Source organism: Chrysemys picta, chromosome 22 (genome assembly GCF_011386835.1).
Source record: "Chrysemys picta bellii isolate R12L10 chromosome 22, ASM1138683v2, whole genome shotgun sequence".
In the NCBI taxonomy this organism is placed as follows: Eukaryota; Metazoa; Chordata; order Testudines; family Emydidae; genus Chrysemys; species Chrysemys picta.
In genome coordinates, this window is record NC_088812.1 from 13,739,837 (window position 1) to 13,767,165 (window position 27,329).

The window sequence follows — 27,329 nt, forward strand, 5'->3', positions numbered from 1 at the left end:
TGGGGGGGGGAGTGTTTGGCTCCCGGGGGTGGAGAATGGGGCACGGGGCCTTTTCCCCTCTAGGGGGTGCTGGTGGGGGAGTGTTCGGCTCAGGGGGGTGGTGAATGGGGCACGAGGCCTTTTCCCCTCTATGGGGCGCTGGTGAGGGAGTGTTTGGCTCCGAGGGGTGGGGAATGGGGCACGGGGCCTTTTCCCCTCTAGGGGGCGCTGGTGGGGGAGTGTTCGGATCAGGGGGGTGGGGAATGGGGCATTGGGCCTTTTCCCCTCTATGGGGCGCTGGTGGGGGAGTGTTTGGCTCCGAGGGGTGGGGAATGGGGCATGGGGCCTTTTCCCCTCTAGGGGGCGCTGGTGGGGGAGTGTTCGGATCAGGGGGGTGGGGAATGGGGCATTGGGCCTTTTCCCCTCTATGGGGCGCTGGTGGGGGAGTGTTTGGCTTGGGGGGGGTGAGGAATGGGGCATCCCCTCTAGGGGGCGCTGGTGGGGGAGTGTTCGGCTCAGGGGGGGTGGGGAATGGGGCACAGGGATTTTTCCCCTCTAGGGGGTGCTGGTAGGGGTAGAGTTGCCAACCCTCCAGGATTGTCCTCAAGTCTCCAGGATTTAAAGATTAATCTTTAGTGGAAGATGATGTCATGTAATGAAACCTCCAGGAATACGTCCAACCAAAACTGACACCCCTAGCTGGGGGGGAGCCTTCGGCTCAGGGGGGTGGAGAATGGGGCTCTGTATTTCTAGGGCACGCCATACAGTCTGGCCCCAGGTTTGGTGGCCACTTCTGTAACCTGAAGAGAACCCAGGAGTCCTGGGCTGCAGAAACTTGCGGGGGGCTTTAACCTCTGCACCACTGGGGCCAATTAATTAACCTGGTCCTGCCAGAGTGAACTAGAGATTTTTGCTACACAGCCCCTGCCCCGGCTGCTTTGGGGTGCCCATGGCCCGTGCGCAGCGCTACTGGGGAATGGGGGCGGGTGCACAAAAAAAACCAACAAATTTCAGTTTGGAAATGCTATTGTGGCACTTCCTGGGAGTTGTAGTTCAGGTGCATCATGTGCCCATTTTGCTCTATGGACTGGTCCCCCTGGTCAGACTACATCTCCCATGATGCACGATGGTCTCCCCTCCTTTTTAAGAGGAGGTGGGGCTTGTGGGAGTCCCTGTTTTGGTGCATCATGGGAGATGTAGTCCACTTGAGCCCAGCACATAGAGCAGCTGTGGGCAAACTATGGCCCACGGGACACCAGCTGATTTAATCCGGCCCTTGAGGTCCTGCTGGGGAGTGGGGTCTGGGCCTTGCCACGCTCCTGTGCTCCAGCCTGGGCGCGGGGTCGGGGGCAGCTCTGCGCAGCTCCCAGAAGCAGCGGCATGTCTTCCCTCCGGCTCCTACCTTTAGAGGCAGCCAGGAGGCGCCACAGTGCTGTCCCTGCCCCAAGCGCCACCCCCACAGCTCCCATTGGCTGGGAACTGTGGCCAATGGGAGCTGTGGGGCTGGTGCCAGCAGATGGGGCAGCGCGCAGAGCCGCCTGGCTGCGCCTCTGCATAGGAGCCGGAGGGGGGACATGCCGCTGCTTCTGGGAGCTGCTTGAGATAAGTGCCGCCCGGAGCCTGCACCCCTGAGCCCCTCCTGTGCCCCAACCCCCTGCCCCAGCCCTAATCCCCCTCCCGCCCTCCGAGCTCCTTGATCCAAGCCCAGAGCACCCTCCTGCATCCCAAATCTCTCATCCCCAGCCCCACCCCAGAGCCTGCACCCTCAGCTGGAGCCCTGCCCCCCGCACCCCAACCCTCTGCCCCAGCCTGGAGCCCCCTCCCAAGCCCTGAACTCCCCAGCCCCTCCCAAGCCCGCACCCCAGCCAAAGCCGTCACCCCCTCCCGCACCCCAACCCCCAATTTTGTGAGCATTCATGGCCTGCCATACAATTTCCATTCCCAGATGTGGTCCTCAGAACAAAACGTTTGCCCACCCCTGACACAGGGGAAAACTCCCAGGAGGCACCAGAGTGGCATTTCCAAACTAAATTATTCTGGGCTCCGGGCATTGGGTTTTTTTTCCCCTGTGAAAAGCGTAATTTTTCCACAGGAGGCAGACGCTGGCTCATGAAAAATCTCCTTGTGTCAGAACCCGTTTCCCGTCCAGCCAGCCCTGCCTGAGGACGAAATCCCTCGCCCGTTCCAGAGGGCAGGCTGGAGGCAGTCAGGACGCCTGGGTTCCCTTGGCTCGGCCACTGACCTATTGCGTGACCTTGGGCAAGTCTCCACCCTGCCTCGGTTTCCCCTCTCACTCTTTGCCCATGTGGCAGCTCATGGGGCCTGCTCCTCTATTACCCTGGCATTTCCCACCTGCCTTCCCCGCCAGCCAGACCCGCGGCTGGATTTCCTGCACGCCAGCCGGCCTCCTCCGCCAGCTGCCTGCTCGAGTGTTCATTATTATCATTAGGAGATGTTTTAATTGAGCTTGGCGATTGCCTCCTCTTTGTTAATTACAGGCGACGATTAGCATGCCTCGGGTGCCCGTCCACCGGCCCAGCGCTGCGAGCCCGGCTGGGAAGGACCCTCGCCCTGGCCCAGGCAGCAGGCCCGGCGATGAATAGCCGCCGGCTAGAGGTGTCTGAATCCCAGTTGTTTATGGATTCCCTCCCAAGCGCCGAGTTACCCGCAGATTTGACGGCTCAGCGGTTTCGGGGAAGAACAAGACAACTTGAGACTTTCTCCCTAGAGATGAAAAGAATTACAGCACCTGACCTCAGTAACACACACAGAGACGCACACACACACACAGACACACGCACCAGCCACACACACATACACAGAGACACACACACATACACACACACCAGCCACACACACATACACAGAGAGACACACACATACACAGAGAGAGAGACACACACGCACCAGCCACACAGAGACACACGCACACACACCAGCCACACACACAGACACAGACACACACACCAGCCACACAGACACACACCAGCCATGCACACATACATAGAGACACACACACACACACACCAGCCACACACACACAAACACACACACACACACGTCAGCCACACAGAGACACGCACACACACCAGCCACACACACAGACACAGAGACACACACACGCGCACCAGCCACACACACAAACACAGAGAGACACACACATACACAGAGAGAGAGACACACACACCAGCCACACAGAGACACACGCACACACACCAGCCACATACAGACACAGACACACACACCAGCCACACAGACACAAACCAGCCATGCACACATACACAGAGACGCACACATACACAGAGACACACACATACACACAGAGAGAGACACACACACCACACAGATACATGTCAGCCACACAGAGAGACACATACACACACACACCAGCCACACACAGAAACACACACATACACACACACGTCAGCCACACAGAGACACACACATGCCAGCTACACAGTGACACACACACACACCAGTCAACCACACAGACACAAAGACACATACCAGACACACACACACACACATCAGCTACACAGCCACACGCCAGCCACACATACACACACGCCAGACACACACACACACACACACACACACACACACACATACCAGCCAGAGGGGAAAATAAATATTTCCAGTGAGTGTCATTTTCACAGCGACCCAGTGACCCGAGGAGGCGAACGCCTCCCCAGTAACTGCTCCATCGCCGGGGCTCTCATGTACAGCGAGCGGCCGGCCGAGCTCACGGTTCGACACCCCCGTGGTGCGCAGCGAGCCCAGCTCCGCCAGCAGCGATCGGGCACCCGGACAAGCCCCCGGGGTCGCCGTTTGTACCGCGCGGGCGCCGAGGAGGTCACCGTTTGCCCGGGGAAGCTGCCAGACCCTTCCGGCTGTGACTTGTATTCCGGGAGACACCCCGATCGAGGGCTGGGCCCGGCGCAGACACGGCTTGGGGCCAGAGCCTCAAAGGGATCCAGGCGCCACATGCCCGTAACGGGGGGGATCCCAGGGGAGTTGGGCGCCCACAGGCCTTTGAGCGCCTGGGCCTTACTATCTAAAGAGACAAGCCAGACAAAGGGTGGGAGGGGAAACTGAGGCAGGGAGCGGGGAAGCGACTTGCCCATGATCATACAAGAGGTCTTTGGGAGAGCCAGGAATAGGAACCCAGGAGTCCTGGCGGCTTGCTCAGGGCCCTACCCACTAGGCTGTACTGCCTAGCGTATCCGTAGGAGGCCAGCCCCTGTAGCAGGGTTTGGGGGCAGTTCGTGGGGTGTGGATCATTATGCCCAATGGGGAAACATATGGGAAACCAGAGAAGGGGGTGGGGGATCTGCGTGGCTCTGTTTCCCCACGTGGGGCCTCTCCCTGCCCCTCACTCCAGGTTCACACAGGGGATCCACCCCAAACCCAATTTACATGAGGAGCATGAGGATGGATCTGCTGGCCTGCTGTGTGCGCACGGAGGGGTAAACAGGACTGCATCTGTCCAGACGTGTCCCCACGATGCCACCACCCAGAGCCAGCCGCTGGCTCGTACATAAAGAAGAGGTGTCAGGGGGAAATGAACACGTCCCAGGGAGACAGGCCAGGGCGCGCGGCAGGACAGGATGACAGGAAACGGGCCCGGCGAATCCCTGCCCGCCACTCCCTACTGATTAGTGTGACGTGCAACGACACCCCGTTGTGATGGGAAACGGGGCGGGGGCGGCGCGTGAGTAAAACTGGCTTTGGGGGACCCAGAAAACCAGCAGCAAAGGACACCTGGGTTCTTTCGCTGCCCCTGGGAGGGGAGTGTGCGGCCTGGCGCAGAGCGTGGGGGGGCTGGGAATCAGGACTCCTGGGTTCTTTCTCTGCTACTGGGAGGGGAGCGTGCGGCTTGGTGCATAATGCGGGTGGGGGGGCTAGGAGACAGGACTCCTGGGTTCCATTCACAGCCAACTCACTGTGGGACCCCGGGTGGGTCACACACACCCTGCCGTGCGCCACGGTGCCTCAGTTTCCCCATCTGCGAAACGGTGAGAACAGCTCCCCTTGCCTCCCATCCTGCGGCTCTCAGAGCCCCTCGGCTGGAAGGCGCGAGGGTGATTATTAATAATCCTAATAAATTATGGACAGCGGAGAAATTAGAGATGGGAAGAGACCGATTAGCGGCGCGATAGCTGCTAAGGATGCATTTGGGACCTGCTATAAACAGCCCGGACGCAGGGAGATAAACCGGGGGAGGGGGTTAGACAGATTTTACTCCAGGCCCCAGTGAGGCAACCCCCCCCGCCCCCCGTACCACCCAGCAGCCCTGACCACCCCCCATCCTCTGAGCTGCAATTAACTTTGCATCCTGTTGCATTCAGCGGCCCAGCTCAGGGCTTGGCCTTCCCCCAGCTCAGGTGACGGGCGCTACCAGGGGACCCCCATCTGCCAGAGGCAGGGCTGGCGGGCACGGGGAGGGGGCTCCCCACCTAGACAGCCCTTGGATCAACATCTCCTAGGAGGGAGATGGACGGGGAGCCTGCCAGCCCTCGGCTCCCCCAACCCCTCTGAGCGGCCAGGGTGGGCCCGCGTCAGCCGCCCCCCGGATCGCCCTGCTGGGAGCCAGCCGGCGATGCCGGCCCGGCAGGTTCCTCACACGGCAGCTGCCGAGCTGGGTGTTTTACAACCACTCCAAAAATATTAGTCAAGATGAGGGAGGATCGGCGCTCGGAGGAGCGAGGGGTCGGCGCCGCGGATTTATCATCGCGAAGTGGGTTTTTCCCGCTCCCCCTCCCCGTGATGAAGTGCTTCATTAACGGGAGATGCGGCATCTCGGCTGCCGTGCCCAGGGGAGCGGATAGGCCGGCGTCTCCCACGCCTGACAGCTCCGCGGAGCTCCCGCAGCCCCCCAGCTCTGCAGGGACGGGGGAGCCGGGAGCGGGGCCTCACCTGGGTCATTGCTACCAATCAGAATGTCTCCCTCCACCCGCAGCGTCGCTCGCCCCCTTCTCCAGAGGGGGATACTGAGGCACCAAGCAGGGAGCAGGACCCAGAACGCCCCAGGGCCAGACAAGTGCTCTATCCACTAGGCCACCCAGCCCTGATCAGGACCCCATTGCACCAGGCGCTGCCCAGACAGACAGACAGCCCCTGCCTCACGCGCAGACAGACAGACGGACAGCCCCTGCCTTGCCACACAGACAGACAGACAGACAGCCCCTGCCTCGCTGCGCAGACAGACAGACGGACAGCCCCTGCCTTGCCGCGCAGATAGACAGACAGCACCTGCCTCACTGTGTAGACAGACAGATGGACGGACAGCCCCTGCCTCGCAGATGGACGGACGGACAGCCCCTGCCTCACACGTAGACAGACAGACAGCCCCTGCCTCGCCGCGCAGACAGACAGACAGACAGGCAGACAGGAAGGCAGACAGATGGCGGACAGACAGGCAGACGGACGGCTAGACGGACAGACAGATGGACAGGCAGGCAGGTGATTCTCAGGCCGATGCAGAGGCAGGGCCTTGGCCCCGGTCCCACAGGAGGGGAGCAGCAGGGGTAGAAATCGAGCCCCAGGTCAGCCCAGCGCATCGCCCCCCGCTCCTAAAGGCTGCACCTCCCACACACAGGTGAGGCGAGGGTGGGTAGCACCAGGCGTCCGCTGGCCACGCCCCTGGGCTCCACTCCCTTTTCCTAGACGGGTTTCCCACCCCCCAGCGTCTCCAGCGCCACAGGGCCCCCAAAGTCACATAACGACGATACAGATGGATTCGGGGGTGGGGCGGAGACAAAAACAGATGAGGCCCCCCCCAACCATGGGATTCTCATCCCCACATCAAATCAGGGAAACTGAGTGTGACAAAGTGGGGGGTTCTCTTGTTTTTTCCAATGGTTTGCACATCGAGGGGGTGGGACTCAGTTTCCCTTAATGATGTGAGGGGAGAGGGAGTTTGTTGTTGCAGGGGCCAGTGAGGGAACTTGGGCCCCCCGGTCAATGGCCTGGAGGATGGAGACCCCAGCGAACGGTGACCTCGTGGCCCAGCCGGTTCCAGCCAGTGGGGAACAAAGGATGTCTGAGAAGAGAGAGGGCCCAGGCGACCCTGTTTACCTGGAGAGAAGACAATGGACAGGCCCCGCCAGCCAGTGGGGAACAAAGGATGTCTGAGAAGAGAGAGGGCCCAGGCGACCCTGTTTACCTGGAGAGAAGACAATGGACAGAGGCGGGGCCTGGAGCCGGTGATCTCAGATGCCCAGCTGGGAAGCAGGGGGGCTCGGGGCTAGAGAGGGGGAGCAGGCAGAGCCCACCTGGATGCAGGGAGACTGGGGTGTGCTGGGCTGAGGGAGGCCAGGCCTGAGGCCCTGAGAGTTTCCTGTGCTGCGTTCAGACGCTCAATAAACCCTCCTGTGTTACGCTGGCCGAGAGTCGCTCTGGGCTAGAGATCAGGGTTGCATTATTCCCTCTGGGAGTGGAGGCCCCGGGGGTCCAGCGTGAGGGGACTCCCTGAGGGGGCGCCCGGCAGATACAGACGTGCTAAGGCTCTGAGAGGTGCGGCTCCAGGAGGTGGAGGGGCCTGACCCCGAGAGAGAGTGCACCCCCGAGAAGGGCAGTCGCACTGAAGGGGGCACCCCCCACGGACCACACGGGCCAAGCGTGGGCACGTCCTGTGAGTCTGTGACACTGAGCTACCACGACTTCCCTGAGTCTGTGACAGACCTGGGATTGGAACCCAGATCTAGGGTTCCAGCCCCTGGCCCGCTCTGACCACTAGACCCCACTCCCCTCCCACACCTGGGATAGAACCCAGGAGTCCTGGCTCCCAAGACCCTCTGCTCTAACCCACCAGACTCCCCTTCCCACAGCAAGGCTAGAACCCAGGAGTCCTGGATCTCAGTTCCCTGCTCCAAACACTGTACCACACATCCCTCCCTCAGAGCTGGGAATGGAACCCAGGAGTCCTGCCTCCCAACCCCGACCCCCGCCCCACTCTAGCCACTAGACCCCACTCCCCTCCCAGCACCAGGATAGAATCCAGGCGTCCTGGCTCCCGCCCACCCTGCTCTGCTCCCATCTGTGCTGTCTAGGTGGCCTGTGGACGCAAGCTGTTATGTCTGGAGCCTGCCACAGCGGAAGATGTTTCCCCAGAAGCTGCCTGGGGCTTTGGGGCTTTCTGCGGAGGCAGCTTGGCCTAGCCCAGCTCCTGCTGCCTAACGCCAGAGGCCACCTCACTGACTCAGTTTCCCTCTGTGTAGACCAGGGAGAGCGATACTGCCCCGCGGCCAGGAACGAAGGGATCTTCTGGTGCCACCTGACAGACAACCTCTGTATCGCTAACAGCTCTGCTGGTGCCCCTCAATCCTGACCTGCAGACCTCTGATATCCCCCCTCCCAAGCTCCCCCCACACAGCTCTGCTGGTGCCCCTCACTCCCAACCTGCAGCCCCCTGATATCCCACTTCTGGGCTCCCCCCACACAGCTCTGCTGGTGCCCCTCTGTCCCGAACCGCAGCCCCTGCTAGCCCACCCCTGGGCTTCCCCCACACAGCTCTGCTGGTGCCCCTCACTCCCAACCTGCAGCCCCCTGATATCCCACTTCTGGCTCCCCACATACATCTCTGCCGGTGCCCCTCAGTCCCGACCCGCAGCCCCCTGATATCCCACTTCTGGGCTCCCCCCACACAGCTCTGCCGGTGCCCCTCACTCCCAATCCGCAGCCCCATGCTAGTCCAGCTGTGGGTCCCCCCCCACCAACTCTTAGTAACTGAATCCAGAAGAAGAGTATCTGTGGTCCGATCTGGTTTGTCTGTTCTCACATTTCAGGACTCCGGGGGTCAGGAAGGCGCCACAGGCCAACACAATCAGTCTCACCCCTGACCGGGGGGGAGCAGAGCTGCCGTTTCTAAGCATCGGCTATCGATCACAGCGGCGGGCTGCATGGAACGGGCCGCTGGCCCGATCCACTTTGGCAAAGCCCGGCCCGCAGAAGGCCAAGCAAACCGAAGCAGCTGCCCAGACCGCTTGGTTCAGAACCCCGCACCCAAGCCCGGCATCTCCGCGTCACCATTGCTGTGTTTTATTCGGGACTGTCAGGACATTTTTCTCCATTGTTATTTATTCTTTTCCTTCTTAATTAATCTCCGACTGTCTCCTGGTGTTATATGGGTCGGCTCATACCGGATCGGAGCACGGGGCCACAAATCTTCGGGTCTTTCCGTGTGTGCATGTGGATCTAGCAATCATCAAAAATTCATTCCAACCAAAGCAAACAAACAATAAACAAACAGCCCATAATTAACTGGTGAATTAACGGGGGATATTTCATTTCTCTGCCGAGTTCTGCTGATAGATGAGAGCGTCGAAGGGAGCGGTTTGTCTCTACATGGGATGGGATGGGATACGCAACGGGTGCTTCACCTGATGCTGAAATGCAGCCGCTTCTGGGGTGGGGCAGCAGCTTAGAAGCTGCATGGGAAAGCTGCCCAGAGATCCCTCAGCCAGGGCTGGAATGCAGCCGTTTCTGGGGTGGGCAGAACAGTGGGTTACTAACTGTCATGGAGTATTGGGGGACTCAGGGCCCTGCACCCCCGGCTTCCTGCGATTCACCATGACTCTCAGCCAGCCAGTAAAGCAGAAGGTTTATTTGGATGACAGGAATACAGTCCAAGACAGGTCTTGCAGGCACAGACAACAGGGCCCCCCTCAGTTAGGTCCAGCTTGGGGTCCCAGGGCATCCCAGCCCACCCCCCTTTGGGGGGTCAGAGCCATCTCTGTCTCCCAGCCATCTCTCCAGCCCGCTTCCAGCACACTGCCTTCAGCGACCCCTCCCACAGCCTTTGTTCAGTTTCCCGGGCCAAGGTGTCACCTGGCCTCCAACCCCTTCCTGGGTTCTCATGTTACACGCTCAGGTATGCGCCTTCGGGCAGACTCCCATCCCCCGATGCAGACCATCCTAGCCACACTCCCCTGTCAGCACTCACACACCCCAGCAAGAACAGTCCCAGTTCGTCACACTAACACAATGACAACCCTGCAGAGGGATCCTTCCCCTGGCACCAAAATGCGGCTACTTCTGGGGCAGCGCCCGGCCCCGTGGTTAACAGCCCCCCAGCCACGCTGCCACCACGGGAACGACGAAGGCACCTAGCTGTAAACGCAGAGAAGCAGGGAGGCTGGAAGGCGGCTGGGAGGCCGGGGTTAACAGCACTGACTTGCAATCAGCACTACAGCATCTCTGATGAATTCCAATAATGAGGCCTCTGTTTTCTGTCTCATCCAGAAGATGGAGTTGCAGCGTCTCTCTGAGCACCTGCCTCCAGTTGTTTTTCTGCAGTCGGCAGCTCGTAAAGCTGCCCTCCCCAGCTCCTATTTCACATTAGGTATTGGCTATTATACGGGGATAATATTTTTTGATTCCCTTCCCCCCCCCCCGCCCCCGGTACTACAGTCGGTTTGATGAGCCCGTCCTCACCAAGCAATTGTGCCTCATTCCCAAGCTGTCACCAGCTCCCAGAGAGAAAAATGAGCTTAGGACAGGTGCAAACGCCGCTCATTCCCTGCAAACCTCCCCCGAGCCCTCGGCCTGTCTCCCCGGGTTGTGGCAGGGCACAAGCTCATGCGCCCGCGTCCCCCCTTTTCCCATCGCTCCCCCCCTCACCTGCAGACAGCGCTCGGAGCGGGGGCAGCAGGGCGCCTGGGTTGCTCCGGGGGACAATTTTTGCATTGCGCTTTGGCGGGTGTGCGAAAGAAAGAGGCAGATTCAAAGACACCAGCGTCCTGGGCGAAGCCGGGTGGGATTGACGGGCTCGGTTGGGTCGAGAAGCCCTGGGAAAAGAAAAAGGGTTTCGGTTCTCTGGTTGGAGAAGAGTTTCTGTCCAAAATCTCTGGGCACCTCCCCACGCCCGTTTGCAGTGATTCCCAAGCCCAGCCCAGCCCAAACGCTTTCTCCCCCTTGCCTGTGAACCGAAAAGCCCACCCCCAGGCCAGCCGCAGACCTGGGCTCGCTCCTCGCTTTACCACCTGCGCGACCTTCTCCTCCTGCTCGCGGGGTTCACCCATTGTGTGCACAGGGCGGGGCACCCTCCAACCCAGCCTCTGCAGGGGGCAGAGCCCGGACGCCACCTAGGATGGCCCCTGCACCCTAAAGGGGCCATAGCTATGCACCCTAAAGGCCAAACAAGTCTTAGCGTGTATATTTCGCACCCCCCCTCCTTTATTTGCATGACAGCAGCACCTGAGAGCAGGGTGACACACAGCTACCTCCCCCCGTGAGAGCTCATGGATTAAACAGCCTGAGGGTGGAAGGGGGAAACTGAGGCACGGCGAGGGGGTTTGCCTGAAGTCACATGGCAGAGGCAGGACTGGAACCCAGGTCTCGCGAGCCTCCGCCCAGTGCTCTAGCCACTCCACAACGCTGCTCTCCTTGTCTTTGTCTCATTCTCAAGCCGGTCGCCCGGGGCAGCTCGCCCCCTCCCAGCCCTGGCGCCCATGCGCGGCGGCACCAGGGTTCGCGCGGGGGGCTGCCACTATCTCAAATCCAATTTCCCTCTTGTTTGTGCTGCACAGGGTTTTTTTTCCCCCCCTCTCTCCGCTTTGTTATTTTAATGGATTCTTTATTCCAATCGCCGGTGACACGTCGGGTGGAAGGAGAGATACTGCATCAAATTGGATTCGCCGCGGCTCCCCCCCGGCTTTCGGGGAGGGGGGCAGGGCGCCATTCCAAATCCAGCTAGCTTAACCCCTCCTGCCACCACGCTCTGATGGGCACAAGGGGCCCCGGGCCTGGGAGCAGGGGCGCGGTATTAATTGCCATGTGGATCTGGAAACCAATTCAAACCTGTCCCCCCTGCCTTCAAGGGGTCCCGGGGCCAGGCAAACGAGGGGTGCACCTCATTAGTCTTTGCTGTTTGATGTAAGAGGGACGGGGCAGATGGACCCCCCAGAGCCTGGCTTTGGCTTTGGGGTGTCTCTGAATTGCATTGTGGGATCAAAGGCAGGGGAACGTTATCCCCCCACCCCCCGCGTCGGGGTCTCAGTGTCTGCTCTGAGATGGTCGATGTTTTGCAATTCTCCTGGACTCCGCTGGGGCCGGAGGCCTGTGATGTCACCTCTGTGTCATACCCACATGAGTGATGTCATGCTGGCATCAGTGATGTCACATGGGGGCGCGTTGCAAGGCCTGTGATGTCACTGACGTGTCATCCTGCCCCCGGTGCCGACATCCCACCGCAAACGTCATCGCACGTCTCCCGGTGAGGTCGCCCCGGGGGCATCTCACCTACACCGCTGACATCACGCCCCAGGGCGATGATGTCACATGTACATCAGTGAGGTCATACCTTTGCCAATTACATCATGGCCGCAAGCGGCTAGTAACCCACTCGGGGCCCAAGGAGGAGCCGAGGGCCTGGAATTGCTCCCCCACCCGTCGCTGATACGTTGGCGAGCACGCCCGGCCGCCAGCACCGAGGGGAGGGGCCCGCCACCATCCATCATCCCCTGGGCGCACAAACATCAGTTATAACTAGCACCTTCATTTAGAGCCTATTATCAGCGTAATTCCACCCATTAATCAATGGGGCTCAGCCTGGCAAGTGCTGGGAGTCCCCCCCCCAGCACCCCGGGAACCGCTACTGAAATGAGCAACACGGGGAGGGGAGACCGGGCGCGACCAGCCCCTCAGCAGAGCCCCCTGGCACCAGCAGCCGCGCCCCAGGATCACGGGGGGGAGGCATCGCATCACCTGATGCTCTGCATCTCTGCTCAGTGCCTGTCTTCCCCTCTCCTCGCCTCTCGCCCTGCCAGCACCCGTGGGCCCAACTGCCCCCGCTCCAGGGGGTTTGCTTCCTCCCCAATCAGGGCACGTGGGTGGAAGTGAGACTGGGCTAGCAGGGGGCTGCGGGTCAGGAGTGAGGGGCACCGGCAGAGCTGGGGGGAGCCCAGGGTTGGGGCTAGCAGGGGGCTGCGGGTCAGGAGTGAGGGGCACCGGCAGAGCTGGGGGGAGCCCAGGGTTGGGGCTAGCAGGGGCTGTGGGTCGGGGAGTGAGGGGCACCGGCAGAGCTGGGGGGAGCCCAGGGCTGGGTAGCAGGGGCTGCGGGTCGGGAGTGAGGGGCACCGGCAGAGCTAGGGGGAGCCCAGGGTTGGGGCTAGCAGGGGGCTGCGGGTCGGGAGTGAGGGGCACTGGCAGAGCTGTGGGGGGGAGCCCAGGGTTGGGCTAGCAGGGGCTGCGGGTCAGGAGTGAGGGGCACTGGCAGAGCTGTGGGGGGAGCCCAGGGCTGGGCTAGCAGGGGGCTGCGGGTCGGGAGTGAGGGGCACCGGCAGGGCTGTTGGGGGGAGCCCAGGGCTGGGCTAGCAGGGGCTGCGGGTCGGGAGTGAGGGCGCTGGCAGAGCTGGGGGGAGCCCAGGGTTGGGGGCTAGCAGGGGGCTGCGGGTCGGGAGTGAGGGGCACCGGCAGAGCTGGGGGGGAGCCCAGGGTTGGGGCTAGCAGGGGCTGCGGGTCGGGAGTGAGGGGCACCAGCTGAGCTCCATGTGTGTGTGTGTGTGTGTGTGTGTGTGTGTGGATTGTTCAGATCCAGATTAAAGGCGGGGAGTGAGGGGGTGGGACTGGGGCAGGCCGGGCGAGTAGGGGCTGGTTCCTTTACTCAGCGGCTGTTGTTGCGATCAAGCAGAGACAGCAGGAGGTGTTTTCTGTAACTGAATGTACAATTAACACCAGCTTGGCCCCTGTCCCGAACTATCGATTCCCCCCCCCCCCCCAAGTAAAATCCAAGCCCTGGAAGCTGCGGTTTCGAAAAGCGCCTTTTATAAATAACCCGGGTCACCCGCTGCCAATTGCTTTAATGCAGCCTCCGTACAATTTAATAAACGTAATAGTGTCTTCCTTCATTGTGACAAAGATACGCGCCCGAGACGGCTGAGCCGAGTGGAACACGCATGCTGGCTGATACACCCTGACACACACACACACACACACACACACACACACACAGATACCCCTGACATGCACACAGATAGATAACACTGACAGACAGACACACAGATACACCCTGACACACACACACACCCCCAAGAGATACACCCTGACACACACACACACACACACACACACCAAGAGATACACCCTGACACACACACACACACACACACAGATACACCCTGACACACACACACAGATACCCCTGACATGCACACACATAGATAACACTGACAGACAGACACACAGATACTCCCTGACACACACAGAGAGATACACTCTGACAGACAGACAGACACACAGATACACCCTGACACACACAGAGAGATACACTCTGACAGACAGACAGACACACACACAGATAGCCCCTGACACACCCACCCACCCACAGATACACACTGACACATACACACACACACACAGATACACCCTGGTAGAGACACACACACGCAGATACACTACGCATGTGCACACACATTTTCACACACACACAGATACACCTGACGCACACACATAAATACCCCTGAGACACACACATACACACGCAGATACACCCTGACATACACATTCACATGCACACAGAGATACCCCCACACACACACACACAAAATAAGCAACCACCGGCTCGTGCACCCATCTTGGCTCTACCCGGTTTTGCAAACACTCGTCAATTAAACCTCAAACGCCCCCCCAGGCGGGGAAGTATCCATGTCACTGTCTTATAGGACCTACTAAGGCCACAGATAGAACCCAGGAGTCCTGGCTCCCAGCACCCCCACCCCTCCCAGCTCTAACCATAAGGCCCATTCCCCTCCCAGCCCTAGCCAGGGGGCAAAATCTTCCTGCTAGCGTTAACCCCCCGCCATGCCGGACCCCATGCTGCCCTTTCTGCGCCATTCAGGTCTAGGGCGTCCCCCGCACCACCACGCCGGCGTCTCCCCCTCGCTGCTAACCACCTGCTCACTGGGGCCGAGCGTACCGGGATGCGGGGGCAGGGAGGGCCAAGGCCTGAGCCCCCCCCAGGCAGCTGGGGAGCGTCCTGCTCCAGGGCCCCAAGGGACACATGTGCTTAACACGAACCTCTGGCTTTTGGGGTGCAGGGGGGGAGGGGAGGAGGCCAGTGCCTAGAGCTAAGCACTTTGCTGGATCGGGGCCGAAATGAACAGGATGCAAATTCCCTCCCTGCCCAGCTGTCCCGAGCCAGGCGTGTGGGCACACACCCACACACACGTGTGCAGGATACTTGTACACGCCCGCCCCGGGTGCTCATGGTCTGGGAGCAAGTCCCGGGATAAGAAGTTACATTTGAATCTTAATTCTCTTACCCCTGGAAATCCATTATTAAGAATTAGCACCGTTGAGTCAATTACAAGACCCGGCCCGTAGTTCCACGCATCGATTGGACTTGCCGGGCTGTTAATTAAATCTGTTACCGATGCTCTGATCACGGTGGGCGTTGACTCTTGCTAAAGAATGGCCCTTTGTTACAATATGTAAATCGCACATTTGCATGGCGCGTGTTCCGGGAGAGGCTGTGACCGGGGGCTCTGGATCGACCCCCCCCTCAGCAGAGTCGTCTCTGCGGCGTCTCCCAATCCCCAAAGCGACGCATTCGCTAAAACGTTTCCAGGCTCCTGCTGGAGTTTCCGGGCCCCGTCCTGGCAGCTCGCACGCCCCAACCCACGCTGGCGTGCGTGTGCATAAGGGCACTCCCAGACGTGCATCCACCAATGTGTGCACACACACACACGCCCTGATCCCGGCACACACATGTGCATAAGGACACTCCCAGACGTGCATCCACCACTGTGTGCACACGCACACACACCCCGATGCCGGCACACGCATGTGCATAAGGGCACTCCCAGACGTGCATCCACCAATGTGTGCACACACACACGCCCCGATGCCGGCACATGCATGTGCATAAGGGCACTCCCAAACGTGCATCCACCAATGTGTGCACACGCACACACGCCCCGATGCCGGCACACGCATGTGCATAAGGGCACTCCCAGACGTGCATCCACCAATGTGTGCACACGCCCACATGCCCCGATGCCGGCACACGCATGTGCATAAGGGCACTCCCAGACGTGCATCCACCAATGTCCACACGCCCCGATGCCGGCACACGCATGTGCATAAGGGCACTCCCAGATGTGCATCCACCAATGTGTGCACACACACACATGCCCCGACGCCTGCACATGCATGTGCACTCACCACCTCGGCACACGCAACCATAGTGTGCACACGCTTGTGAACACACACACATGCATGCGCACAAACGCACACTCAAAGAGGGGAGGCGCAGCAGGGACCCACCCCTCCCACCCCTGGGTCGTCCGTGGGGCAGGCGATCAGTCACACCCCTACTTTGCAAAGACCGTTGTGTCCAGGTGTTATTGCCCCTATGCAAAGGGCAAAGCTAGATCCCAAATCGCCCCCTCACCCCGGAGCGAGCCAGCCCTTGTCCTGAACTGCCCAGGATGCAAAGCCCCTGGGGAGGGCGTGGCGGGAGACAACAGGCCCCTTTCTGCCCAGCTTGGCAGGGCCTGCAAACTCGGTTGCCAGGCAGAGACGGGTAAACCAGACTCCGGAGGCCCAGGCAGAGAGTCAGGAAAGACACCGATGTCCAGGAGCTCTCCTGAGAGCCGGCTTGAAAAAACGCAGCTGGGAAAAGCAACTGCCCCCCGCCCCGTGTCCTCGCGACGCCAGGAGCCCGGAGCAACAGCCTCGGACTGGCCCCGGTGAACGGCGCGGTTACCGCCAGGACCCAGGCCGCAGGGATGCGCAGAAGGGGGAGGCGGGGAGCGACGGGCGTGGGGTGGGTTCGGGGCAGCACGGCGAGCCTTTGGGCTGAGCCGGGCGGGGATGGGGATGCAGGAGTGGCTGGACTCCGTGACGACGGCAGGGAGAGATGGAGCCGTGTCTGCTCCATTGCGGCTGGGGGACGACGGGTCTCACCCGCCTCAGAGGGAGGGGGGGATCTAGGGCGGGGGGTGGTGGCTCGGGCCTGATGGGGCGAGGAGACAGGACGGCAGGGAGGCGGGACGCCGGGGTTCTGATCCCCCACACCTGGGAGGCAGGAGCCCGGGATAGATGGGCCCCACCCCAGGCCGGACCGCAGAGCAGCGAGCAGACCCTGCCCTGTTCCCAGGGGGGGCTTCAGGGATTGAGGGGGAAATACACAGCCCGGCCCACGAGGAATCCTGGGCAGCGGGCAAAGGCCAGGAGAGGTCCCCCAGCAGCCCCCTGCCCGGGGCAGGGGTCCCCCCCCAAAGCAGGGCTGCCTGCTGATTTCAGGAGGTGCACGGCGGCCTCTAGTGGCAAGTGTGTGTATAGCTAGGCCGGCTGCAGGCACACGATCCCCAGAGGTGAGCGCAGTTCGCAGGTCCCTACACAGCAATGGACAGGCTGGGAAAGTGTGTGTGTGTGTGTGTGTGTGTGTCACACCCGCCACAGGCCCAGGGCCGGGAACAGTCACAGCCTGGCAGACAGGATATCAGCCCCCGGGACGTTCTCCCAGGCAAATGGGGGAGCCGTGCACTCGATGAAATCACCGTCAGGTGGGTGCCCAACGGGTTGGCAGCCTGAATCCAAGAGTCACTATTAATGGCTCACTGTCTAAGTGGGGGGTGTCGTGACCGGGCGCCCGCCCCGGGGCTGGTACTAGTCAATCTTTTATGAATGACTTGGAGAATGAGGTGGGCAGGGCGCATGGACAATGTGCAGACGCCCCCACGCAGGGAGGGGTTGCAAGCACTTGGGAGGCCAGGGTTAGATTTCACAATGGGCTGGACGCATTGGAGAACTGGGCTACAATCAATAGGACCCTTGGGAAGGAAAAACCAAGCGCCCAGCTCCACCCTGGGGACTATCTGGGGAGGGGGTGGCACTGCTGCGAAGGGGCCGGGGGGGCAGAGCGGCTCACAAACCGAACATGCGTCAGCCGTGCGAAGCGGTTGTGAAAAAGGCTCGTGTCATCCCGGGGTGTGTGAACGGGAGCCTCGTGCGACAGACCCGGGCAGTAACTGTCCTGCTCGACTCGGCCCTGGGGAGGCCTCAGCTGGAGTCTGGGCCCGCCGGTTACGAGCGAGGTGGATAAATTAGAGGGTCCAGAGGAGAGCGACAAAGACGATCGAAGGGTTCAAACCCCGGAGCTGTGCGGGAAGGTTAAACCCCAGGGCAGGTTTAGTCCTGAGAAGAGAAGCCGGAGCGGGGCCGGAGAACAGCCCTCGTGTTGGGATCGATTGTTCTCCGTGGCCACTGGAGGCAGGACAAGACCATTGGGCTTCACCTCTAGCGAGGGAGAGTCCGGTTGGATCTTGGGCAAAACTTTCTAACTCTCAGGGCCGTTCAGGTCCCGTCACTGGAGGTGTTTCAGAGCAGGTTGGCCAAACTCCTGTCAGGGCTAGGCTGGGTTTACTGGGCCCTGCCTCTCGCGTGGTGACGTCACCCAACCCGCAAACGGAGCCAAGGAAGGAGACGCCAAAGGGCCCCAGTGTCAGAAGCTGCCTCCAGGATCATGAATCTGAATCCAGCTTTTCTCATTGAATACCGGGAAGGAAAATGGACTGAGAAGAACCCAGGAGTCCTGCTGGCGAACAGCTGGAACTGGGCTAAACCCTTCCCCACGGCAATTACACAGTACGGACAGAGGGAGAGTCAGTCCTTGGCTGGAAGAGCTTCAAGGGGTGGGAGGGGAAACTGAGGCACGCAGAGGGGAAGTCATTTGCCCAAGGCCACCAGGAATAGAACCAGGTCTCTGAAGTCGACTGAGCGCTCTGTTCACTGGGCCATGCCACCTTAATGGACCAAGCTGCATCTCGTGAGGAGCAGCAGCACGCCAGCCTGGGGGAGCTGCATCTCAGCGCTGGATAAAGGGTCCCTATATACACAGCCGCTGCGCCCCACCCCAGAGGTGGCTGCATCTCAGTGGTGCTGTGTGCCTATAATGTGTAAAGATATGGCGGCTCCAGCTACGATCAGCGTGATAACCCGCCCTGTCCCATACTGGTGTCACAAAGTTGGGGATTTTCTTAGTGCTTTGCATGAATACTGTGTGCGCCTCAGTTTCCCTGGAGGTGGTGGGAGAGGGTTTGCTGGTGCAGAGGATCCCGGACAATGGCCTGGAGATGAGGAACCCTAGCAACTGGTGACGGAGAGGCCCAGCCCAGCTTGGAAGTGTGACAAAGTGGGGGGTTTTCTTGTTTTCTGTGGAGTTTGTCAGCCGGTTCTGGCCAGTGGGAGGATGGAGCTGTGAGTCCGTGACAACTGGCCACCCCATTCCTGGTGGCTACAACCAACTCACTGCCCCAGGCTCTAATTAGCCGCATTTCACAGTTGGGGAAACTGAGGCCCGGAGAGACTAAGGGACAGGTTTGCGAACAAGCCCTCCAGCAGGACCCAGCCACGTCATCCGGCGCCTCCGCTCTTTGAAGCCGCCCCATTTCCCCCAGCGAGGATAAAGACATTAATTCACAGCCACAGGGGCCCTATACAGCTCTCAGGACCCACGCCAGCCGCGCGGCCGGATCTACAAGCCCCCGGTCCCTTTCAAACGGCAGGTGAGAGCCAGCCGAACTTGTCAAAGAACAATTCCTCTTCTCGACAAAGTACCCGGGAGAGCAGAGATGCCGCCTCGCCCTTCAGCTGACCTTCAGCTGCCTTGCCAATTAGGCATTTTCCAGAGGTGCTTATTGCTAAACAATGAACTCCTCATCAGCCCGGCGCCGGGGACCCGGCTCTGACAGGAGAGCATTATTTTCCTCAGCAATTACAGGCATGCAAAGAAATCTCAGCCTTCCCCGCCTGTTAATTACTTATTTTGACAGTCTTTATATGTCACGCAACAAAAGGCGAGAGGGAAAAAAATAAAAACCCGTGTGAAGCCCCTTGCAGAAAAAGTTTCTGAATTTCTTGGCGCCTCGGCCTTTGATTTCATTCCTCCCCAGCCATCGCCTCCCTTCGGCCGGGCCAAAGACCTGGGGAGTTGCATTTAGCGCCTCCTAGCTTTCGGCCGAGGAACGGGTCCCTTTGGGCATTACCGCATTGGTGCCCTGACGGCAGGGTGGGCTGTGCTGCGGGAGGGGGGGATCTGGGGACTTCACTAGGAAATGAAACTCTATTCACAGCAATTGTGATTCAACTGCCAAGAGGAGGAATTTGTGGACCTGAGGCAGATTTGAACTGGCGACATCTAGAGGAGATTCAGGGCTGTTGTTTATTAGGTGTATTACAGTAGCACCTCCCCCCACCCCCAAGGAGGCAGAAGGGAAGGGTGGCCTAGTGGTTAGTGTGCCAGCCTAGGAGATCTGGCTTCAAATCCCTGCTCTGCCACAGGCTGCTTGTTTGACCTCTGGCAAGTCACTTAACCTTTCCCCTGCCTAACGCGTGAGGATCGCTACATTAGACGTTATGGGGCGCTCACACGCCTGCGATGCGAGGGCAGCACTGGCCCTCTGTCCCTGCCTTGAAGAGCAGGCCCTGGCCGGGCTGACTCTTGGTTAACTCTTTATGTTGCCCCAGTCAGTACCTAGGGCGCTCGGGGCATGCGCCAAAGCTCCCCCCCTGCCTGGCCTTCATCCCCAAGCCAGGCTCAAAATCCAGCCCACACCTCCTCCTTTGGGGCTGCTCAGCCCACACCCTGGGTCCTCTGTGCCCAGGGAGCCCCTCCCAGCTCCCTTACCACTGGCTGGGGTAATGTCAGCCTAAAACCACTTCAGCCTTTCACACCTGGTCCCAGCATGGGCGGGTACAGGTACTTATAGGCCAGCCGGTGCCTGCTCCCAGGGTCCCCCGGCCCACTCAGCCACCAAGCCGGCCGCGTGTCTGATCTTCCAGCAGCTCCCAGCCTGACGTCACTCCCCCGCTCCCCAGCCAGGGCCAAGCCTGCCGAGCTCTCACGCCCGGGCAGCCCCTGGCACGCAGCACTGGCGCTTCGCTTCACTGGGGGTCACGCCGGGTCCCCATTAAGGAGAAGCAAAGCCCAGCAGGTGCTGCTGTCCTCGGCCCCCGCCCCCACCCCGGTGACCCTCCCCTTCCTGGTGACTAATGCGGGGACGAGCGGCTGCAAAATCAATTCCCATCCCAGCCAGGACACGAAGGGAACGTGGCCAATCAGGACTGCGGCTCCGTAACCAGATCGTGTCATTTTTCTTACTGAACTTCATAAGAGGAAATCAATGGCAGATCGTGTGCTCCCAGCTCATCCCTCCCTCCGGGGAGCCAGCCCAGCCCCCGCCTCTGGGGTGAGCCAGGACGCCCCAAGGCTCAGCTCTCCCCCCTTATTTCAGCCCCAGCCGTTCCCTCCCTAGCCCCGCGGCTCCAGGCACCGAGACATCTCTGCTACCTTGAGAGAACACCCCTAAACCCCATCCTGTCTTTTCACCCTGCGCCGGGCTCCCTTTTCCCTTGCACAAAGCCCTTCAAAGTCCTTCTCTGCCGCTCTTTGTTGTGTAGCAGGCTGGGTTGTGTCACACAGGCTGGGCTGCCTTGCGCTGAATTCCTCCGTATTGTGTTGCGCGACATTGTGTTACTTCGCTCGGCTGCACGGCCAGGTATTCTGCTGCAGGGGCCCGGCGGCCTGCGTTGCACAGAACCGGGTGGTTTGGGGAATCACCTTGTGTTGAATTGTCCGCTGAGCTGTGGAGTGGCATTGCATTGTGTTACGACGCCGCCATATTGTATAGATTTGTGTTGCCCTGGCTAAGCGGCAGGTTGTGTGCTCGCACATTGCATTGTTCTGTGGTGCAGGCTGTTGTGTTTCATTGACCTGCACTGTAGGGTGTTGTGTTATAACATGATGGCTGCTTTGTGTCGTTATGCTGTATTGCACTGACCAGCGTGTTGTGTTACACTGAGTTACATGACATTGCATACTTCGATGTCATTGTGTTGTGTTGCATTATGTTGCGCTACATTATACCATGTTGCTTTGCATGATATTGCTTGGGAGTCGGTGTCACGCTGCATTGCGTTCTGTTCTATGCTGCCGCATGACGTTACATTGTGTGTTGCGTTACATTGTGTTGCCTCCCGTTTTGGGGCTGCCTTGTGTCGCAGCGCACCACGGAGTGTTGCATTTGTATGGTTTTACAAGGCACGGTTGCAGATGGCCGGTTGCGGTGCACCGTGGCACAGTTGCAGATGGCAGGTTGTGTTGCACCGTGGCGCACGCCTGCAGACGGCGGGTTGCGTTGCACCGTGCGGCCGGTGGCGGTGCACCGTGGCGCACGCCTGCAGATGGCGGGTTGCGGTGCACTGTGGCACACGGCTGCGGATGGCGGGTTGCGGTGCACTGTGGCGCATGGCTGCAGACGGCCGGTGGCGGTGCACCGTGGCGCATGGCTGCAGATGGCCGGTGGCGGTGCACCGTGGCGCATGGCTGCAGACGGCCGGTGGCGGTGCACTGTGGCGCATGGCTGCAGACGGCCGGTGGCGGTGCACCGTGGCGCACGGCTGTGGATGGCAGGTTGTGTTGCACCGTGGCAGACGGCTGCGGATGGCGGGTGGCAGTGCACCGTGGTGCACACCTGCAGAGGGCGGGTTGTGTTGTACTGTGGCACACGGCTGCGGATGGTGGGTTGCGGTGCATCGTGGCGCACAGCTGCAGACGGCCGGTGGTGGTGCACCGTGGCACACGGCTGCAGATGGCCGGTGGCGGTGGACCGTGGCACACAGTGTGGCATTGTTGTGCGACATTGTGTCACCCACCAGCTGGTTGTGCGGCGTGCGCACAGCTCCATCCGTGCGAAGCAGAGGCAAGGGAGGGACAAAAAAAAAAAAAAAAAGGAAATAAACCAAGGTTTTTCCTAAGTCAGTCGTGTTTTATACACACTCTCCGCAAAGCGGGGCCTGTTCCTTCCGATTCGTTCAAGTGACTGGCAATAATTATGGGCCAATTAGCCTGTTAAATGCAGATTCCTTTTTAAAGAGCCTTTTTGTCACTACCTGGGGCTGTCCCACCCCGAGCTGAGAATTCATGCCAATTAACTGGTATCTTAAAAGGCCAGCAGCCAAAGTTGGGTTTTTTTCCCCGCACACCTACAAACAGCGCACGGTGTTTGTGGATTTTGTCGGTTGTTTGCAATCCCGCCCAGCAGCGTGCAGCCCCAGTTCTGTCGCCACCGGAACGGATGGATTTTCCTCGGGAAACTTGAAACGAGCGCGGCTGCTGGTGCCGGTGGGTCCCCTTCGACTCTCGGCCCCAGCCACGCGTGGTAAATGGGGACCGTCAGGGCCTGGGCTCTGTGTAAACAGCCCCCGGAGGATCCTCCGCACAGGGAGGCTTCACTGGCTGGTGTGGAGCGGGGTACAGGCTCTGCACCCCACTTCTGGCTCCTAGAGTGGGGGGAGGGATCAGGGGTGCAGCTAGACCAGTCTGGACTTCTCTCCCTTCAACTCCCAGCCCTCAGCTCACGTTAGACCTTTGTCTGCTGGATTGACGAGCCCATTATCCAATTTCTCTTCCCCACGGCGGGTTGTGAGCGCGTCACCCCTTCACCTTCCTTTTGAGACGCTAAGCTGGCAGCCAGCAGGAGCTCGATCGCGCCGCGGCAGGTTCTCCCATCCTTTAATCAGTCTCGTGCCTCTTCTCTGAACCCTCTCCAATTTCCCAGCCTCCTCCGAGAACCGGGGCCCGGATTCCAGCAGCGGAGAGAATCAAACCCCCCTCCAACGGCAAAACCAGCCGACACCGTCCGGAACCAACGTGGCTTCTGTTGGCTCGACTCAATCCCATTGCGACGGAGCAGGGGGCGGTTTATTAAAAAACCCACTGACACCATGGCAGATAATTCAGAGAGCGGCCGTCCCACGACACTTTTAAAAGGTAAAAAAGTCCTTCCCGTTCCAGCAGCCTGGCAGAGCCGTGAGGCAGGGAGCGGGCGTCCAAACAGCCAGGACTAAACCGGGAAACGCACCGGAAAAGAGCTGAATTGTGAACATTTATTTTCATTAAGCTCCGTTCCAAAACCCAGGCCAGAAGAGTGAGACTTACCTGCTGCCCTCCGTCAAAACCAAACAAAACCCCGGCTGTCTGAGCCGCGTTAATGAGTCCTGCCAGCCTTATCTGACAGGGACAGGTGGGGAAACTGAGGCAGGGAAAGACGAAGGGACTTGGCCAAAGGGAATGGGGGAGTCCGGGCTCCAGAAGGTTCCTCGCTAGTTGACAATGAGATCATCCACCCGTCCGGCTTTTTGGTTATTCAGCTGTACAGCGCCTGGCGCAGCAGGGCCCTGGGCTGCCGGGGTGTCCCTGGGATATTAATAACCATTGCTGCATGCAGCCACTAGCCCCCCCCCCTTCCTTGTTTTGCAAGGTCCCTGAGCCGCTTTGTGCCACCTGAGCGAGGGGGGCGCGGGGGCGGGCAAGCGATGCCCTGGCCCATCCCAGCGTCTCGCAGCTGTTCCCGAAATGCCACCAGCTCCAGCTGCAGCCACCGTGAGCCCAGGCGCCGCGTCAATTAGCAGAACAGCTCTTCCCTGCTGGGCTGCCACCAAAAACCCACGTAATTACCGGCAGCTCCAGAAGCCAGGTACAGCCGCGCGGGCCTAATTGAGTGTTTACGGGCTGTACACAGGCAAGGGGAAAAGAAAACCCACAAACCTCCCCCCTCCCGCTCCCCAGCCGCACAAAGCGCCACGTGCGTCAGCCGCCTAATTGTGTATTTGACATTTTCCGGGCTTGGGGAGTGGGGGGGGGATGGGGGGCAGCGGAACCTGCAGAATCCATCCCCACGGAGCTGGATCAGGCCCCTGGGGGGGGGCTGGTTTGTTGTTTTCAGGGTCTTTAGATGAGGGATTTGGGGGCCTGGTTCAGTTACCGAGGGGGGCAGGAGTTGTTAGAAGCGACGGGTGGAGGCGTTTGTCTGGCAGTATTCAATCTGACCCACTGGTCCCTCCAATCCCAAATCCCGCCTCCTGCCCATACGGGTCAGACCCACCCGTCCCTCCAATCCCATATCCCACCCGGTGCCCGTATGGGTCAGACCCACCGGTCCCTCCAATCCCGTATCCCACCCGCTGCCCATACAGGTCAGACCCACCGGTTCCTCCAATCCCATATCCCACATCCTGCCCATACGGGTCAGACCCACCAGTCCCTCCAATCCCGTATCCCACCCGCTGCCCATATGGGTCAGACCCACCAGTCCCTCCAAGCCCGTATCCCGCCCCCTGCCCATACAGGTCAGACCCACCAGTCCCTCCAATCCCGTATCCCACCCGCTACCCGTACGGGTCAGACCCACGGGTCCATGCAATCCTGTATCCCGCCCCCTGCCCATATGGGTCAGACGCACCGGTCCCTTCAATCCCGTATCCCACATCCTGCCCATATGGGTCAGACCCACTGGTCCGTTCAATCCCGTATCCCGCCCCCTGCCCAGACGGGTCAGACCCACCAGTCCCTCCAATCCCGTATCCCACCCGCTGCCCGTATGGGTCAGACCCACCAGTCCCTCCAATCCCGTATCCCGCCCCCTGCCCATACAGGTCAGACCCACCGGTCCCTTCAATCCCGTATCCCACATGCTGCCCATATGGGTCAGACCCACTGGTCCGTTCAATCCCGTATCCCGCCCCCTGCCCAGACGGGTCAGACCACCAGTCCATGCAATCCCGTATCCCGCCCGCTGCCCGTACAGGTCAGACCCACCGGTCCATTCAATGCCGTATCCCGCCCCCTGCCCCTATGGGTCAGACCCCTCTACTGCACAGGAGACAGGCAGGTGCGGACGGGTCTGACGGGGAGGCCGGGATGGGGCAGCGGGGGTGTGTGGGGAGTTTATTGTTATTTGGGATTTTATTTCCCTCTATTATGTTGTTTCTTCTCAATCCCAGGACGGGCCTGGAGCAGGGTGGGCGCATTCAGGAGGTGGGCAGTTTGGGCATGGACTGGTAGGGGGGTTACCATGGAGCACCGGTGTATAGGGATGGGTCATGGAGCTTGAGGGCTTGGGCACGTCTGGGGGTGATCAGGGCATCCGTGGGACCTGGGTGCCCACCCCCAGGCTCCTGGCCCACTGGCGTGGCTAAGCCTGGCTTCTGCGCCCAGTTCTCTGGCTCACTCTCTCAGGCCTGGGGCAAGACATGTGACCCTCCTCGTGCCTCGGTTTCCCCCGCCCGCCTCTACAACGTGTCCCCAGTGCAGGAGAAGCAGCAGCAGCAGCGTGAGCCCTGCCAGCGCCGGGGAGAGCCGTTTTCTGCCCCTTTCCACGAGGGGGGCATCAGGGCCCGGTAGGTGCAGCCAGCCACTCACCCCCAGGACGAACGGTCACCTGGCCTCCCACATGCAGCCGGGCACATCCCCGCCCCCTCCCGCCTGCCCCCCAGGGCTGAGGGCACCTCAGCTGCCTTCTCACGCCAAGGCCCACCCCCAGCCGCCCACGCCTCGCCCGCCCGGGGCACGACAGCCACACACCAGGCAGTGATACCCCCCGCTGCCAGTCCTGCCGTTCCGGAAACAAGGAGGGATGAAAGGAGGCAGCGCCGGTGCCCAGAGATCAGAGACGCGCCAGAGATCAAGGGATAAGCAGCCGGCGGGGGGGCAGAGAGAGCATTGGCAGTTACTGCAAGGGCGGGGGTTGAGTGGAGGGGCAGGACTGGGCTAACAGGGGCTGCGGGTTGGGAGTGAGGGGCACCGGCAGAGCTGGGGGTTGCGCTGCCCTCGGTAGCCAGAGGGGCCCAGATGAAAGCAGAGCTCAGACCCACCCCGCCCTGCCAGGGTCACACCGCCCGGAACAGGGACCTACCTGGTCTGGCTTCAGACCCTTCTGCTGCCTCAGTTTCCCTCCAGTGGCAGGTCAGTGCAGGTCTCAGCCCCGGCCAGGAGCCCAGCCCAGGGGCTCAGCGTCCCATCAGCCCCCTTGTGCGGGCAGGGGCAGCTGGGCCCATCTCAGGGGCCTGCTGCTCCCCTTGGCTCCCAGCCTGACCCCTGACCCCAGACCAGCCCCACAACCCCCCAGCTGCTGTCCTCTCCCAGCCGGCCCCGGGCTGTCCCTCCTTTCACCTTGGGGGGGGTTACACCTGGCTCAGGTGCTGTTGGGCACACAGACCCTTAAAGGGCCAGCTCCGCCTCAGGGGCCTCTGCATGCAGCTACACCACACAACACCACACCCAGCTACACAACACCACACACACACACACACCCCTCCTTCGAGGCCCTGAACAGACACACGGCTACACACACATGCTCATGTGCACACAAACACCCCCCCCCTCGACCTTCCTGCAGGGACCTCGCTACACACCTACACAAACACCCCCACCTATGGACACCCCCCCGCTCCTTGTACACCCCCAAACACCTACACAGCTCCCTATACACCCCCCCAAACACCCTCCCACAGTCACACCTGGCCTCCTCCCCCCACACACATACACACTCGCTGGGCTGACAGTTCTC

At 60.5% G+C, this 27,329-nt stretch overlaps 1 protein-coding gene across 1 annotated transcript in view; it reads right to left on the minus strand.

The window, feature by feature from the left end:
• The window catches only part of NDUFA4L2 (NDUFA4 mitochondrial complex associated like 2), a 46,599-nt gene extending 19,724 nt beyond the window's left edge, over positions 1-26,875 (minus strand). Inside the window, exons 1-2 of the mRNA XM_065576052.1 lie at positions 26,676-26,875; positions 10,600-10,766 (exon numbers count right to left, since the gene is read on the minus strand). Of these exons, the coding sequence (XP_065432124.1) occupies positions 10,600-10,665 (66 nt within the window). The 5' untranslated portion in view covers positions 10,666-10,766; positions 26,676-26,875. The remainder of the gene's footprint in view (positions 1-10,599; positions 10,767-26,675) is intronic.
• Between the last annotated feature and the right edge of the window lie 454 nt (positions 26,876-27,329).